General features: G+C 62.9%; 1 protein-coding gene across 1 annotated transcript; it reads right to left on the bottom strand.

The window, feature by feature from the left end:
- Window positions 1–2,669: 2,669 nt before the first annotated feature.
- Window positions 2,670–11,692, bottom strand: AKAP17A (A-kinase anchoring protein 17A). Its single transcript, XM_074358719.1, has 5 exons — window positions 11,511–11,692; window positions 9,112–9,889; window positions 8,292–8,440; window positions 5,309–5,549; window positions 2,670–4,499 (listed from the first exon to the last, which is right to left on the bottom strand). Exons 2-5 carry the CDS (start codon window positions 9,871–9,873, stop codon window positions 3,552–3,554), a joined length of 2,100 nt encoding a protein of 699 aa, XP_074214820.1. The 5' UTR covers window positions 9,874–9,889; window positions 11,511–11,692; the 3' UTR covers window positions 2,670–3,551.
- Window positions 11,693–12,533: the final 841 nt, after the last annotated feature.

Below are 12,533 nucleotides of genomic sequence, written 5' to 3'. Positions count from 1 at the left end.
AGGACATTCACAGTGTTGGGCAGCCATCATCTCTGCTTCTGAAACATTCTCATACCCCCAGAAGGAGAGCCCACCCCCCTGGGCAGTCTCTCCCACTCCCCCAGCCCCTGGCCCCACAAACCCACTTCCTGTGTCTGTGGATTTGCCTGTTCGGGGCGTTTCCTGTAAGTGGAATCACACACCGTCTGTCCCTCTGTGTCAGCTTCTCTCACGGAGCATCCTGTGTTCAAGTCCACCCACGCTGCAGCCTGTCTCAGAGCTTCACTCCTTTTCCTGGCTGAGTAATATTCTCCCGTGTGCATGGATCTCATTTTATTTTTCCATCCATCCGTCCGTCCATCATCCATGCACTTGGGCACACTCCTGGCCATTGTAAATACTGTTGTTATAATCAATCCTAGACAAGTGTTTTTGATTCCTTGGGGTGTACACTTCGGAGTGAGATGACTGGGCCCCATGCGCATTCTAGGTTTAACTTTTTGAGGAGCTGCTAAACCCTTTCCCACCGCAGCTACAGGATCCAATTTCTCCACATCCTTGTCCACACTTACTATGATTGCCATTCTAGGGTTTTCTTTTTCAATTGAGCAACTTTTGGTTTCGTCTGTTGGGAGCCTGGGGTGGCAGGATGATTTAATCTGCTGCCCTTAAGCAAAATGGAAGGCGACTGCAGAAGGGTTCAGTGAGAACATACTTGGTGCTCGCCTGGTGCCAGTTACCTCCAGCTGCTCTAACAGCTCAGACTGGAGGGCGGACGTCTGAGATCTCGGCGGGGGCAGATTTAGTGTCCAGTGAGGACTCGCTTCCTGGTTCCTAGCTGCACATCTCACTGTGTCCTCATGTGAGGGAAGGGGCAGGGAGCCCTGTGGAGTCTCTTTAAAAGGACACTCCGCAGGGAGGGTATAGCTCAGGGGTAGAGTGTGTGCTTAACATGCATGGGGTCCTGGGTTCAATCCCCAGTCCCTCCGTTAAAGTAAATAAACCTAATTACCTACCCCCTTGCAAAATTTTTTTCTTAAAAATGAAAGGACACCCATCCCATTCATGGGGCTCCACCCTCATGAGCTGATCGCCTTCCAGAGTGCCCCCTGCCTTCCTAATCCCATCACCTTGGGGGGTTAGGGCTTCAATCTAGGAATGCGGGCAGAGGGCAGGGTGGGGCACAAACGTTCACTCCACAGCACCTGGGCTCCAGTGCTCTGATGGGGTGGAGAGGGGGACCGGACCCTGGGGGCACGCCTGAGTGGGAGGGCAGGAGAGAAGACCCCAAAGCCAGGCTCCCGAATCCTCATTCTTAATCATGTTGCCTCGTTAAAGCCTCTGCAACGTCACAACAAAACCCCTACTGTCCTCTCCACGGCAGAGCCCGGCTTGGAGAGAGGGAACACACGTGACTTAACGCCAAAACCTTTTTCCCTGCCACCCTTGGATGCGGCGTGTGTGTCTTGGACACCCAGATGTGTAACTTCCACCAAATTCCTTTCTTCCACATTTAGCACCGAACGGACTCCCAGACAAGGAAAACCATCAAAGTAAACACGGCCGCCGCAAATGACCAAGGAGAAGGCGCTCCCAGAAGAAATAACAACCCTTAATTCCTACACAACCAGTAACAGCATCGAAACACAAAGGGCGGGAACTGATAGGACTCTGGAGGAAAAAGGGATGTGTCTGCTGCTACGGTCGGGGACTTCAACACCACCCTTTTCTCAGCAACCGACAGACCCTGCTGGCGGAGGGTCAGCCAGTCAGGGAGGAACGGCCGGGGTGGCACTGCTGTACTTCTGCCTTTCTGTCCTGTAGCTCAGTGGTTCTGGAGGTAAAATGTGCGTGATGGGTGGAAGGCCTGGTTAGAATTCAGATTTCTGAATCTTGTCCTCCACAACACCTCCACAAGACCTCCTGTGACTTCAGAGAGCGCTCCCCTGACCTCAGAGATCTCCCCTGACTTCAGAGAGCCCCGCCAAACACACACACACACACACACACACACACACACAAACGCCACTTGGCCATTCTCATTCCTCTATGTACTGCCCCAGGGTTCAGAGGGCCTGTCTCATCCAGAACCACATTCTGGGCACAGTTTCTCAGAGCTGCTGATGGGGCAAAAAACACTGTCTGGGCTGCACAAGGGTGTCTGACCACATCTGCACCCATTCCTCGGCCAGTGACAGGCAAGGCAAACAGCAGCGCACAGAAGGGAAGGAAAAACTTCTCCTCTTTCAGATTGTGCCCACCTGAGTTTCTGGCAGTCACGTGACTGGGGTAGAAGGGGCACGTGATCGTCCTCCAGGCTCTGAGAAGATCTGGGTTTGAACCACACACAGAGAGACAGAGGGACCCTAGGCTGCAGGAGCACCGACGCCTACTTGAGACCTTGATCCAAGGAGAACCACTTTTCTTTAATCCGTTTCATAAAATGGCACCTTTGCTTTAAGAAGACTGCTTTCGTGAACTCACTAAACTTCGCGTAAACAAGTCAAATGCCTCTTAGGACCCCAGTTCACCCCGGGGGGGGTCATTTTACGGTCGTCACAGTACGTGAAATGAACATTCAGAAATCAGCGAGTGATCTCCACCAGTTTCATATACACTAAGTCACACTCATGTTGAGAACGCAGCCCAAAGAGCTTAACGAGAATAACATAAATTGGGGAAACACTGGCTCATTGGAAAAGGATTTTATTTTACCATAAAAATGCAAACTGGAATAAACACGTCTCCTAATGCGAACATTACAGCTATTTTTAAGCATTTCTGAGCTTCGCTTGGAGAAGCCAACAATTATAAAATTTAACAAGTTTGCAGCCATAAGTCTGTTTGAAACGTTCCAAGTAAAAATAATTTAGCAAAACTGCTTCTTAAAAAAACCACACAGGCTAACCTTCACTAGAAACCAAAGCTAATCTTAACCAACCTTTTTTTTTTTTTTTTTTTACGCTGAATGACTTGGATTTGTAAAAAGTGAATGTTGGTGACGTAAGGAGCAGCAGATCATCCGTTCCACCTCCCCACCTGCCCAAAGCTTAAAAGATGGCAGGTCTGAGTTTCCATCCTACACCACTCACAGCCTCCTTGCCGGTGACTTAAATGCACTCCACCAGAACTTCATTCCGAATCTTCAAACTTAGAAAAAAAGGGAAAACAACAAAAAAACAAAAAACCCCTCCAGGGCAACGCTTCCTGTTTCCAGGGCCCTGTAGGGCCGTGGCCGCCACACCGGTCGTCCCCAGTGCTGAGACACGTGGCTCCAGTGAAGTCAGCACGAATCCTGCGCTCCACGTGCACGGTGGGTCTGCGACCCTCATCCCTGCCGCCTGGGCAGTTTTCCTGACTCTCAGAGCACTGGCGACGTTAAAGCTATCGGATCAAGAGTTTGAAGGGAAACTGAAGCTCCGGACGGACGGACGGCGATGCCTGGGACCGCGAAGGGCAGGGGCCCGGGGGCGCCGCCGTCCTCACCGACAGGCTCCATGGGCGTGCCGGGCAGGACGGGAGGGGAGCGGAGGAGGCGCGGTACGCTGGCTCCACGGGCCGGGCGCCCGGCATTACCTGTTCCAGGCGCTGCGGTGCCGGCCGGGGGACCCCGAGCGCGACCGCTCGCCGCGGCGGTGGCGGCTGCGCTTCCGGCTGGAGCCGCCCCTGCGGTCCCGGCTCCTCTCCCGCTGGCCGTGCCGGTCTCTGCTGTGGGACCGCCGCGACCGGCCGTGCTCGGGGCTGGCGCTGCGCCGGCGCGGGCTGCCGTCCGGGTGCGAGCGCTTGCGGTGGGGCCGCCGCTCCTTGTGCTGCGGCCGCCCGTCCTCCCGGCTGCCGGCCCGCCGCGGCCGGCTCCTCTCCCGCTGCTGCCTGTCGTCGCCGCCGCTGCCGCGGTCCCCGCCGGCCCGGCCGCGGCCCCCGCTGGGCTCCCGGTTGCACTTGTCTTGCTCGGAGCGGGCGTCCTTCCTGGGCGCGGCGCTGTGGTCGCAGGCGGCGGGCGCGCCCTTGGGCTGCTGGGTGTTGTCGGGGATGCAGGCCAGGATGCCGGGGCACCTCTTCTCCGAGGGGCTGTTGTCAGGGGCCGCGAGGCGCGGACTCGGGGCCTCCGGGCCCGGGGCCCCCTCGGGGACGCTCCCATTCACGTTCTGGGCCGCACCGTCGCTAGCGGGCCGCGGCGCACTCTCCTCGGCGACGCCGGGGGGCGGCGGGCCGGCTGGGGGATGCAGCGCGGCGGCGCCCGCGCAGCCGGCCGACACGGTGTGCAGGATGTCCAGCACGGGCTGCAGCAGCTCGTGGGAGACGGCGCGCTCGCCGGGGCCCGGGCCGCCGTCCGCCTTCTGGCTCAGCAGGAGGCTGAGCAGGCGCTGTCGCAGCTCCCGCTCCCTGCGCTGCAGCCCCAGCGCGCGCTCCTTCTCCTCCTCCACGCGCCGCAGCTCCGCCTCCTGCAGCTTCCGCCGCTCCTCCAGCTGCTGCAGCCGCAGCGTCTCCTCCTTCTGCTCCTGCTCCTGCAGCTTCGCCGCCTGCGGGACAGAGGGGGGCGCGCCTGAGCGGGGAGCCGAGCCCGGGCGCGGGGTGGGGCGCCGAGCAGCCCGTGTGCGCGTGCACGCGTCCGAGCCGGAAGGAAACCCGCGGCAAAGCGACGTGGCAGGCCTCGCGGGCGGGCGGGCCGGCCCTGCCGTCAGGCGGGGAGGTCGCCCCCACGCGGGGCGCAGACTAGGGCGCAGACGCACGCTGTCGCGGGAGGCGGGGGCCTGCCTGGGTCAGTGTCTTCACCGTTCACCGCGGAACAAGAACTGAGCCGCCACACGTCTCCGCGCGCGCCACGCCGCTTCCCCGGGACTGATCACAGCTGTCATCAGACAACAGGTTAGAGTCGCCCCGCGCCTGACTCCGCGGGCACACGGCCTGCCCACGCACGAACACCCGGCCAGGTAGTCCGCGCGCCCCGGGCCCGCAGGAGTGACCGGTCGGGCCTCCAGGAGGTGCGTGGAGGGCCGTCCACACAGCACCACTGAGACCTGTCGGATTCGCAGTGGCGGACAAGGACAAATCACAGAGAAAGGGCACGGCCAGGTGGGGCTCCGAGGCGCGCCCTGCCTTCCCAAGGCCTAAATCCCCTGCGCGGCAACCCAGCTCAGCCCTGGCCTCCCACCTGAACCAGCCTGGATGCAGGGGATGCCCAATCCCAGCTCGGCCAGCTCTCTGAGAGCACAGCAGGGCTCTAAGGCCTGGAGCGAGGCGGGGACGCTGCCGCCGCCATCCCCTGCGCCAGCCTCGTCCCCGTGGGCGGCGGGCGCACCGGCGGGCGGGCAGGCGGGGGCGGCGGTACCTTGGCCCTGCTCAGCAGCTCGGCGACGAGCCGGATGGACTGCAGGTTGCGCTGGGCCAGCAGCAGCCGCCGCTCCTCCAGCCGGATTTTCTCGTGCAGCCTCTTCTGCTCCTCCGCCTGCAGCTTCTCTAGCCTCTTCTGGCTACGGCGCAGCTCGCGGTCCCTCTGCTTCTGCTCCCGCCGGCGCACCTTCTCCTCCCGCTTCCTCTCGCGCTCCAGCGCCTCCAGCTCCTTCTGTTTCCTGCGCGAGACACACCAGGCCTCGGTGAGGCAGAGACGCCGCGCCAGAGCCAGGGCGCAAAGCCCGGGTGCATGGAAGGGGCCGCGCGGCGAGCGGGGGAGGGCCGCCGCGCCAAGGTTTGTGCATCGAGATTCGTCCTCCGATCTGCGCCACCAAACCTCGGGCGAGTCCAAGGACCCAGGTGCGGCGGGAGTGCCAGGTGAGGGGGCATCGCCTCTCGGGAGAGAGCCCTGCCCAGTGTGACCCCCACCCTGAAAGTCTGGAGAAAGGACCCAGCGCGCGGACGCAACTCAGGTGGTTTGAACCAGTATGAACCAGGGGCACGCTGGTGGGGGCAGGATGGGCGGGAGGAGGGGGGCTGCAGCGGCCTCGCCCAGAGAGGTCCCGGCAGGCTTCCCGGCGGTCCCTCGGCCGCCTGTTGGCACGGCGGCCGCCGGGCACATGAGCTCACTGGCCAGGCAGGTCCAGCTCCGACGGCAACTTCTCCAACGAGCCCCCCGGGGGAGACAGAACCCCCCTCCCGCCCCAGCCTTCACACCACCAGAACCCCGGGCCCCGGACACGCATGAAGCCCGCATGCCCAGCCACAGGAGGGTTCTGGAAGCACCCTGCAAACCGAGAGAGACTGGACTGGGGGAGCCCCTTTCACAGGAAACTGGAGAAAAGGCAACACATGGGAACACAAATCCATCCCGTGTGCTGTGGGGTGTCCCCCCGGTCGAGGGGTCCCTGAAAGCACACGACCCTGCAAGGTCACATTAACCCCACGCACAGTCACTGAGCGCGCTGGGAACACACCACGCCCACCAGCAGCATCCTCACAGCACCCCTTCTGGGGGCCGCAACCAGGCCCCGAAGGCAACCAAGACCCCGACCGACAGGGCGAGTCTGAAAACCCATGGGTGTGTCCGTACAGCACACCTGCAGCCGCCAAGTAACTGGTGGGGCCGGCAGAGGGGAGGCAAGGCCACTCTGGGCAGGACACCACACAGGTGCCACCTGTGAGGGCAGGAGGGTGACCATCTGCAGAAGAGCTAACACTGCTCCCTGGGGCCAGACCCCACAGACACGGAGCACCAGGACTAGGAAGCGGGGGACCCCACCTCCCCTGACATGGAGGAGGAAGGTGTCCTTCCGGAGCCGTGGGTCAGAGCGGCCTCGCAGGGACTTGTGAGTGACCACCGCTCTAAGCAGCCAGAGCAGGACTCTCCATGTCCAGGACGTGATGGCTGCAGGTTACGTTCTGATCCCTTTTAAGACCAAAGGACTCAAGCACCCTCCCCCGTGGCAGAGATGCCCTGGCTCCCCAGGCCCGGCTCACACTTAGGCCCACAGTGGGGTCGCCTGCCCAGCCACCCAGCCCTGTCCACCATCCCGGCCCCATTCTCGTCCCAGACAGCCCTTTGCACCCTTGTGACCACAGCAGAGGCACCGTCCCACTGGCTGTGGGCCCGTGTCCTCACGCCTCCCTGGGACACATTCTGCCGTCTGTCCTCGAAAGCTGCCCTGAGTCTCAGGGTTCCATCAAGGTCAAGGAAACTGCCTTTAGTGAGACCTCAGAGCTGCTTTCAGAAATGCAGTGGGTGACGCTTCAGCACCCCAGCTCGGGGCTCAGCGGTCAGTTCATCTTGGAAGAGTGGAGAACGAGGCCCATCCGGGATGAGAGCTGGGGGGGGGGGTTTGCAGGCTCCTGAGCCCCCACCACCCTCCCTGGTTCTGCCCCAGAGGACCATGCTGACGCCAGGACTGTCCTCTGTAAGTTCTGAACCCCGCTCCAGTGCCACCCCGGCCCCGACTCCCCCTGGCACGGCCTGCCTGCTCTGGGGCTCCTGTGGGGCCTCTGCTCCCCGACCCATGCCCACAACCTCCCACACACCACCCGTCTGTCCATCCCAATGCCCCCCCCCAACCCCTGGCAGCAGGGGAGCCACACGGGGCGCATCAAGAAGACAGCGTGGTCTGGACCCACTACTGTGGAATAGGGCTCTGATGCAAAGAAGGAAACCGCTGAACGCAGACACAGCTCTGCATCCCCATTACTGATGTCGGTGAAGAAGGGAACACAAAACAGAAGCCGGACGGTCGGGGCACGAGTTGAGTCAACCCAGCCGAGGGATTCACAGAAAGAGGGGAAAGAACGGGCCTGGGCAGACCCAGCACATTTAGACAGCACTCGGCGAGACGCAGGTCACAAGCCCAGCCTGTGACACACATACGCACACGCACACAGGACACGAAGCTGGATGGAAACGTGAGCGGGACGGCGGCCAGGACGGGACAGGAGCAGCTCCTTGCTCTCCAAAGTCCAGGCGGAGTCACGGGTCATGCTGCTCTCACAGCACAGAAAACAACAGCGTGGCCCGAGTCTGCCTTCTGATGCCTGAACCGCAGATACATTAAAGTCCTCCTAAATGACTTTATAAAACCCACCCTATGTCGTGCGTTCCCGGCTTCACGTCGTTAAGGCAACTTCGGTGTAAACGCAAAAACCCGCACAACAGCCAAGACTCGGTGGCCGATTCAGCAGGACACGCGCACGGCGCCCAGGGACACTCGGAGGGCAAGGCCCAGGCCAGGCCACCAGGCAGGGGCGGCGTGGGGGGCAGGAGGTGACCTCCGGGGAGAGGGGCAGGTGGGCTGAGTCTCCAGCTGCGGTCGTGCAGGCGCACCCGGACACACAGACGCGCGCGCGCGCACCCGGGCGCCGGGCAGGAACCGCGAGGCGCGCGGGGCGGCAGGTACCTCTCCTCGGCCCTCTGCCGCTCCTCCGCCTCCTTCTCCCGGCGCTTCTGCTCCTCCCGCTGCTGCTCCAGCTCCTGCAGCTTCTGCCTCTCCAGCTGCCGCTTCTTGATGGACGCGTCGCTCAAGTGTTTGGTCGAATCGAAAGAGACCTGCAGGGGTAAAGCGGGGCAGGATAGGAGGACCCCAAAGCGCTCCTGAGAGGGGGCCCCCCCAGATTCATTTCAGAGAACGGGCTCCCGGGACACCCTCCCCCCGAGGGGCCGGCGTCACACTCGGCGGCCAGGCCGGAACCCCTCCCAGCAAGCCCCCCGTCAAGCAGGGGTGCAGACGCTCCCTGAGGCACAACTCGCCTTCACTGCCAAAACAAAGTCTCCCGTTTTCCAAGACAGCTTCCCCCCTCCCGCTATGGGGGGGGGGCACCGTTCCCTCCGGCCAGCTGCCACCCGGCCTGCGACTTCCCAGCCACAAAAGCCCCGGCTCCTCCTCCGAGCCAGGCTGGCTGCCTTGTTGCTGTGAAACCGCCACATGTCAGAGCCTGGACTGACGAAGGGAACACCCACTGCTTCGCAGACGCGTTTGGGACGCCCGGCACAGTGCCTTTCGGGGCACCCCGACCGTCAGCGCCTGAACCGTCACGAAGTCCGCCCCCCCTCCCCCCGCTTCCCAAGACAGAGCTCGTAAAAGGGGAGTGGGGGCCGCCTGCTTTTCTGTCTGTGCGCGTGGAACTCCAGGGGCCGGGCCTAATGCAGGGACTGCATCCGCGGAGACCACCCCCCACCCACCCCGGGGCTGGGGGCCGGGGCACGGGGCCGGGCCTCACCTTAATGTTGCAGGCCACGGCCTTGCCGTCCTCCCCCTTGTACATGAGCTTCATGCCGCGCAGGGCGCTCATGGCCTGGATGAAGCCCACGTACTCGCGGTACTGAACGTAGGCCTCGAAGTTCAGGTGCCCCCCGAAGCTGAAGGTGTGGAAGTTGCGGCCGGTCATCTCCTCGCGGTAGGGGTCCAGCATGGGGATGTCCACGTTGCGGATCTCCCCGAAGCGCTCGAACACCTTGAGCAGCACCTCCTCGCTGGGCTTCTCGGAGCCCGACTCCTTCAGGGCGAACCACTTGCAGGGCAGCCCCTCCAGGTGGATGGTGTCCGGCCGCTCCCCGGGCAGCGTCTCGTTCATGTCCTTGGCGTCGCGGAAGAAGGAGTCCCAGTCGTGGCGGGTGGGGAAGTCGACCTTGAACTCGGCGGCACGCACCTTGAGGATGTCGGAGAAGCCGCTCAGCTTGATGGTCTTGCCGTCCAGGCAGGCCAGGAAGGACTTCACCAGGCTCTTGTTCTCCACCTCGCCCTCGAAGCGGATGAAGTCCATGGTGCTCTTGGAGATGCGCAGCGTGGAGAACTGGTGGTTGTGCACCATGCCCTTGAGCCGCTCCATCACCTCCCAGTTGGAGATGGACTTGCCCGGCTGCTTCAGCTGCGGGAGTGCCACACTGATGGTCATCTTCGTGATGGGCTTCAGGTACAGGCCGTAGGAAGGGCACAGCTCCACTGCCTCAGACGTGTCGTGGACGATGGTAGCCGCGGCCATAGCCGGGACCTTGGGCCTGGAACAGACACACACAGACACCCACAGCCGTCAGAGCCACCCCGAGACCAGCTGGGGAGAGGCGGCCCCAGGCTGGCTGGCACTGTGGACCCAGAGAAGGGAAGCCAGTGGTCTCCTCTGCCAGGTCAGAGGCATTGGTCTCTACCTCACGAAAGGCCCTCATACCCTGAGATGTCAGTGCTTTTGTCAGATTACAGGAAAGCGCGGAAAAAACCAACTAGACTGACAAAATCTGTTAGGATCGGCTGACTGCCCAAAGCCCCCATCGACACTGACCTACCCCCAACAGTAGAAGCAGCTCTCCCAGGGTCTGGGGAGCAGGAAGCTCCCTGCCCTGGGTGTACCAGGCACGGGCCAGCTCCACTGGCAACCTCCACCAGAAGGTGCAGACAACCTGCTGGGGAAGGGACGGCCCAGAACACGCTTCTGGGACGGTCTGTGGGGGAGAAAGAGCCCTTGTGTTTCCCCTGAAGAAACAGGAAGTTTCAGGCTGAGAAAACAGCGAAGGACCATCCACTTCAACATCCTTGCTGTGGGCAGACACATCCTCTCGTTGCCCAGATTATGCAGAAAAAGGGAGAGGGCCCTTCCGAAGCCGGGGGCTGGGAGCAGTCCGCACCCTATGCCTCAACCGCGTCTTCCTTACTGGCCTGACAAATGGCTACTTCCGGAAAGCCAGGCCCCAGCGATGAGCCCAGGGAAACGCAAACAATACAGGTGGTGGCCTCGGCTATCTGTCCGCCCACCAGCGAGCTCTCAGAGGCTGCCTGCCCAGCTCGGGAAGGAGCCCCAAGGTGGTGGGAGCGTGGGGGGCGGGCCCCAGTTGGTGGGAAGAGTCACCTGGGCAGGTCTGGGGCACTGGGCAGCTAGGAGAGGGGCTCTGACCTGGGCTGAGACCAGAAGCCTCCCCCAGGACCCGGAGGTCCACGGGGGGTGCTTGAGCCAGAAACCTGGCACCCCCACTGCCTGCCAGGAACCCTGGCTGCCCCTGTACCGGGGGCATGACCCCCAGCCCGCTGCTGCCCTGGTACTCCTGGCCGCCGCCGCCAGTACCTCCACTCCCTGCAGCTGCGCCGCCCCCAGCTCCGGCCTACCCTCTCCCCAGACGCCCCCCGGGGGTCGTCTCGATACCCCCGTACACCCCCATTAACCTTGGTCCCCCCGGTACAGCCTCGTTACCCCCAACCTCTGTCGCGTCCGCCTCTCTGGCACCGCCCCTGCCCCCCGGTACCCGTGGCCCGCTGGGAACCCCCCCGTAACCCCAGTCGCCCCTAGCTCGTCTCCCAGCCCCTGGGGACCCCCGCCCCCTGCCCCTGTGTCCTCGCCCTCAAGACTCCCGGAGACCCCCGCCCTCGGTACCCGTCACCCCAGTCCCGGTCCCCACCTCCTCGCAGCCCCCGACCCTCGATACCCCGACCCCAGGCGCCCGGGCCCCGACGGCCCCGCCACCGGCCTCCCGCACGCCCCCGAACCCTGGGTTCCCCGCCCCCGGTGCCCGTTCCCGAGACCCCGCAGACCCCGGCCCTCAACACCCCTGCCCCGGGTCCCCGCCCCCGAGACCCCCGCCCGGCCGGCCCGGCCCGGCTCGCGGAGGGGGGGCGGTTGCGGGCGGCGCTCACCGGCGCGGGGCTCCGCCTGAGTCCCAGGCCGCCGCCGCCCTGGCCCCAGCTCTCAGCGGGGCACCGACGACCCCGGCAGGCGCGGCCTCCCAGCCCGGCGCCGCCACCGTCCGCCGGAGGCGCCCCCGACGCGACCCACCACCGCCGCCGCCGCCGCCGCAGCCCGCCCCTGTGACGCATTTCCGCTTCCGGCGCCCGGGCCCGCGGAAGCGGCCGCGCGGCGACTGCCCGTTTCTCCTCGCGGCCCTGGCCTCGCCTCCAGAGGCGGGACTTCCGGGGCCGAGTGGGTGGGGGAAGAGGCTGGCCCGGGCTTTGCACTGCGCGTGCGCGAGCCCATCCCGCTTCCCCACGCCTCCTCCTGCGTTCAGGTCCGAGCAGAGGCTGCACCTGGGGCCGGAGTGCGGGGCCGCCGGACTTAGGACAGAGGCCAGGTGTTTAGGCCTAAATTATTTTTGTAATTATGCATCACACATCGAATATCAATGTAATTTCATCATAAGCTATTATCTGTAGCTCCAATTCTTTGTCCTGGAGTAATATGTGCAGGGCTGTATATATCACTCTTGTTGAGCGTGGATAGAGACTGGGAAGAAGATGAGATATCACCCCCAGGATTACAGGACCACAGGTGCAAGCATTTTGCAGATGTAATTCAAGTCCTCAACCCGTTGATTCAAGTTAATGAAATGAGAGATTATTCTGGGTGGGCCTGACCTAATCAGGTGTCGAAGCCAGCGAGATTTGAAGCAGCAGGGGGCACAGCCTGGTTGCCTCGAGGAACCACACTGCCTGGGGGCAAAGACCCCTCAGCAGGGATTGGCGGATGGCTTCCGGGAGATGAAGGTCTTAATGCTCCAACACAAGAAACTGAATTCTTCCAACAACCCCTGAACCCCTGAGCACTCCGAAAACCCCCCTCTCCTGGCCAGCTTGGCAGCTTGACTTCAGCCTGGGTCTGGGGTGGGGCCTGAGAATTTGAACGCCTACCACGTTCTCAGGTGGTGCAGCTGATCGAGGGACGGC

This window comes from Camelus bactrianus, chromosome X (assembly GCF_048773025.1).
Source record: "Camelus bactrianus isolate YW-2024 breed Bactrian camel chromosome X, ASM4877302v1, whole genome shotgun sequence".
Taxonomy (NCBI): Eukaryota; Metazoa; Chordata; class Mammalia; order Artiodactyla; family Camelidae; genus Camelus; species Camelus bactrianus.
This window is presented reverse-complemented; position numbering and strand designations above follow the sequence as displayed.

Excerpts from the sequence above, each read along its gene's own strand:
- AKAP17A (XM_074358719.1), bottom strand. The coding sequence starts at position 9,873 with ATGGCCGCGGCTACCATCGTCCACGACACGTCTGAGGCAGTGGAGCTG. Across the intron at positions 5,550-8,291 it reads CGGCAGAGGGCCGAGGAGAG|GAAACAGAAGGAGCTGGAGG; the intron begins GTACCTGCCGCC and ends TGTCTCGCGCAG. Across the intron at positions 4,500-5,308 it reads AGCTGCTGAGCAGGGCCAAG|GCGGCGAAGCTGCAGGAGCA; the intron begins GTACCGCCGCCC and ends TCTGTCCCGCAG.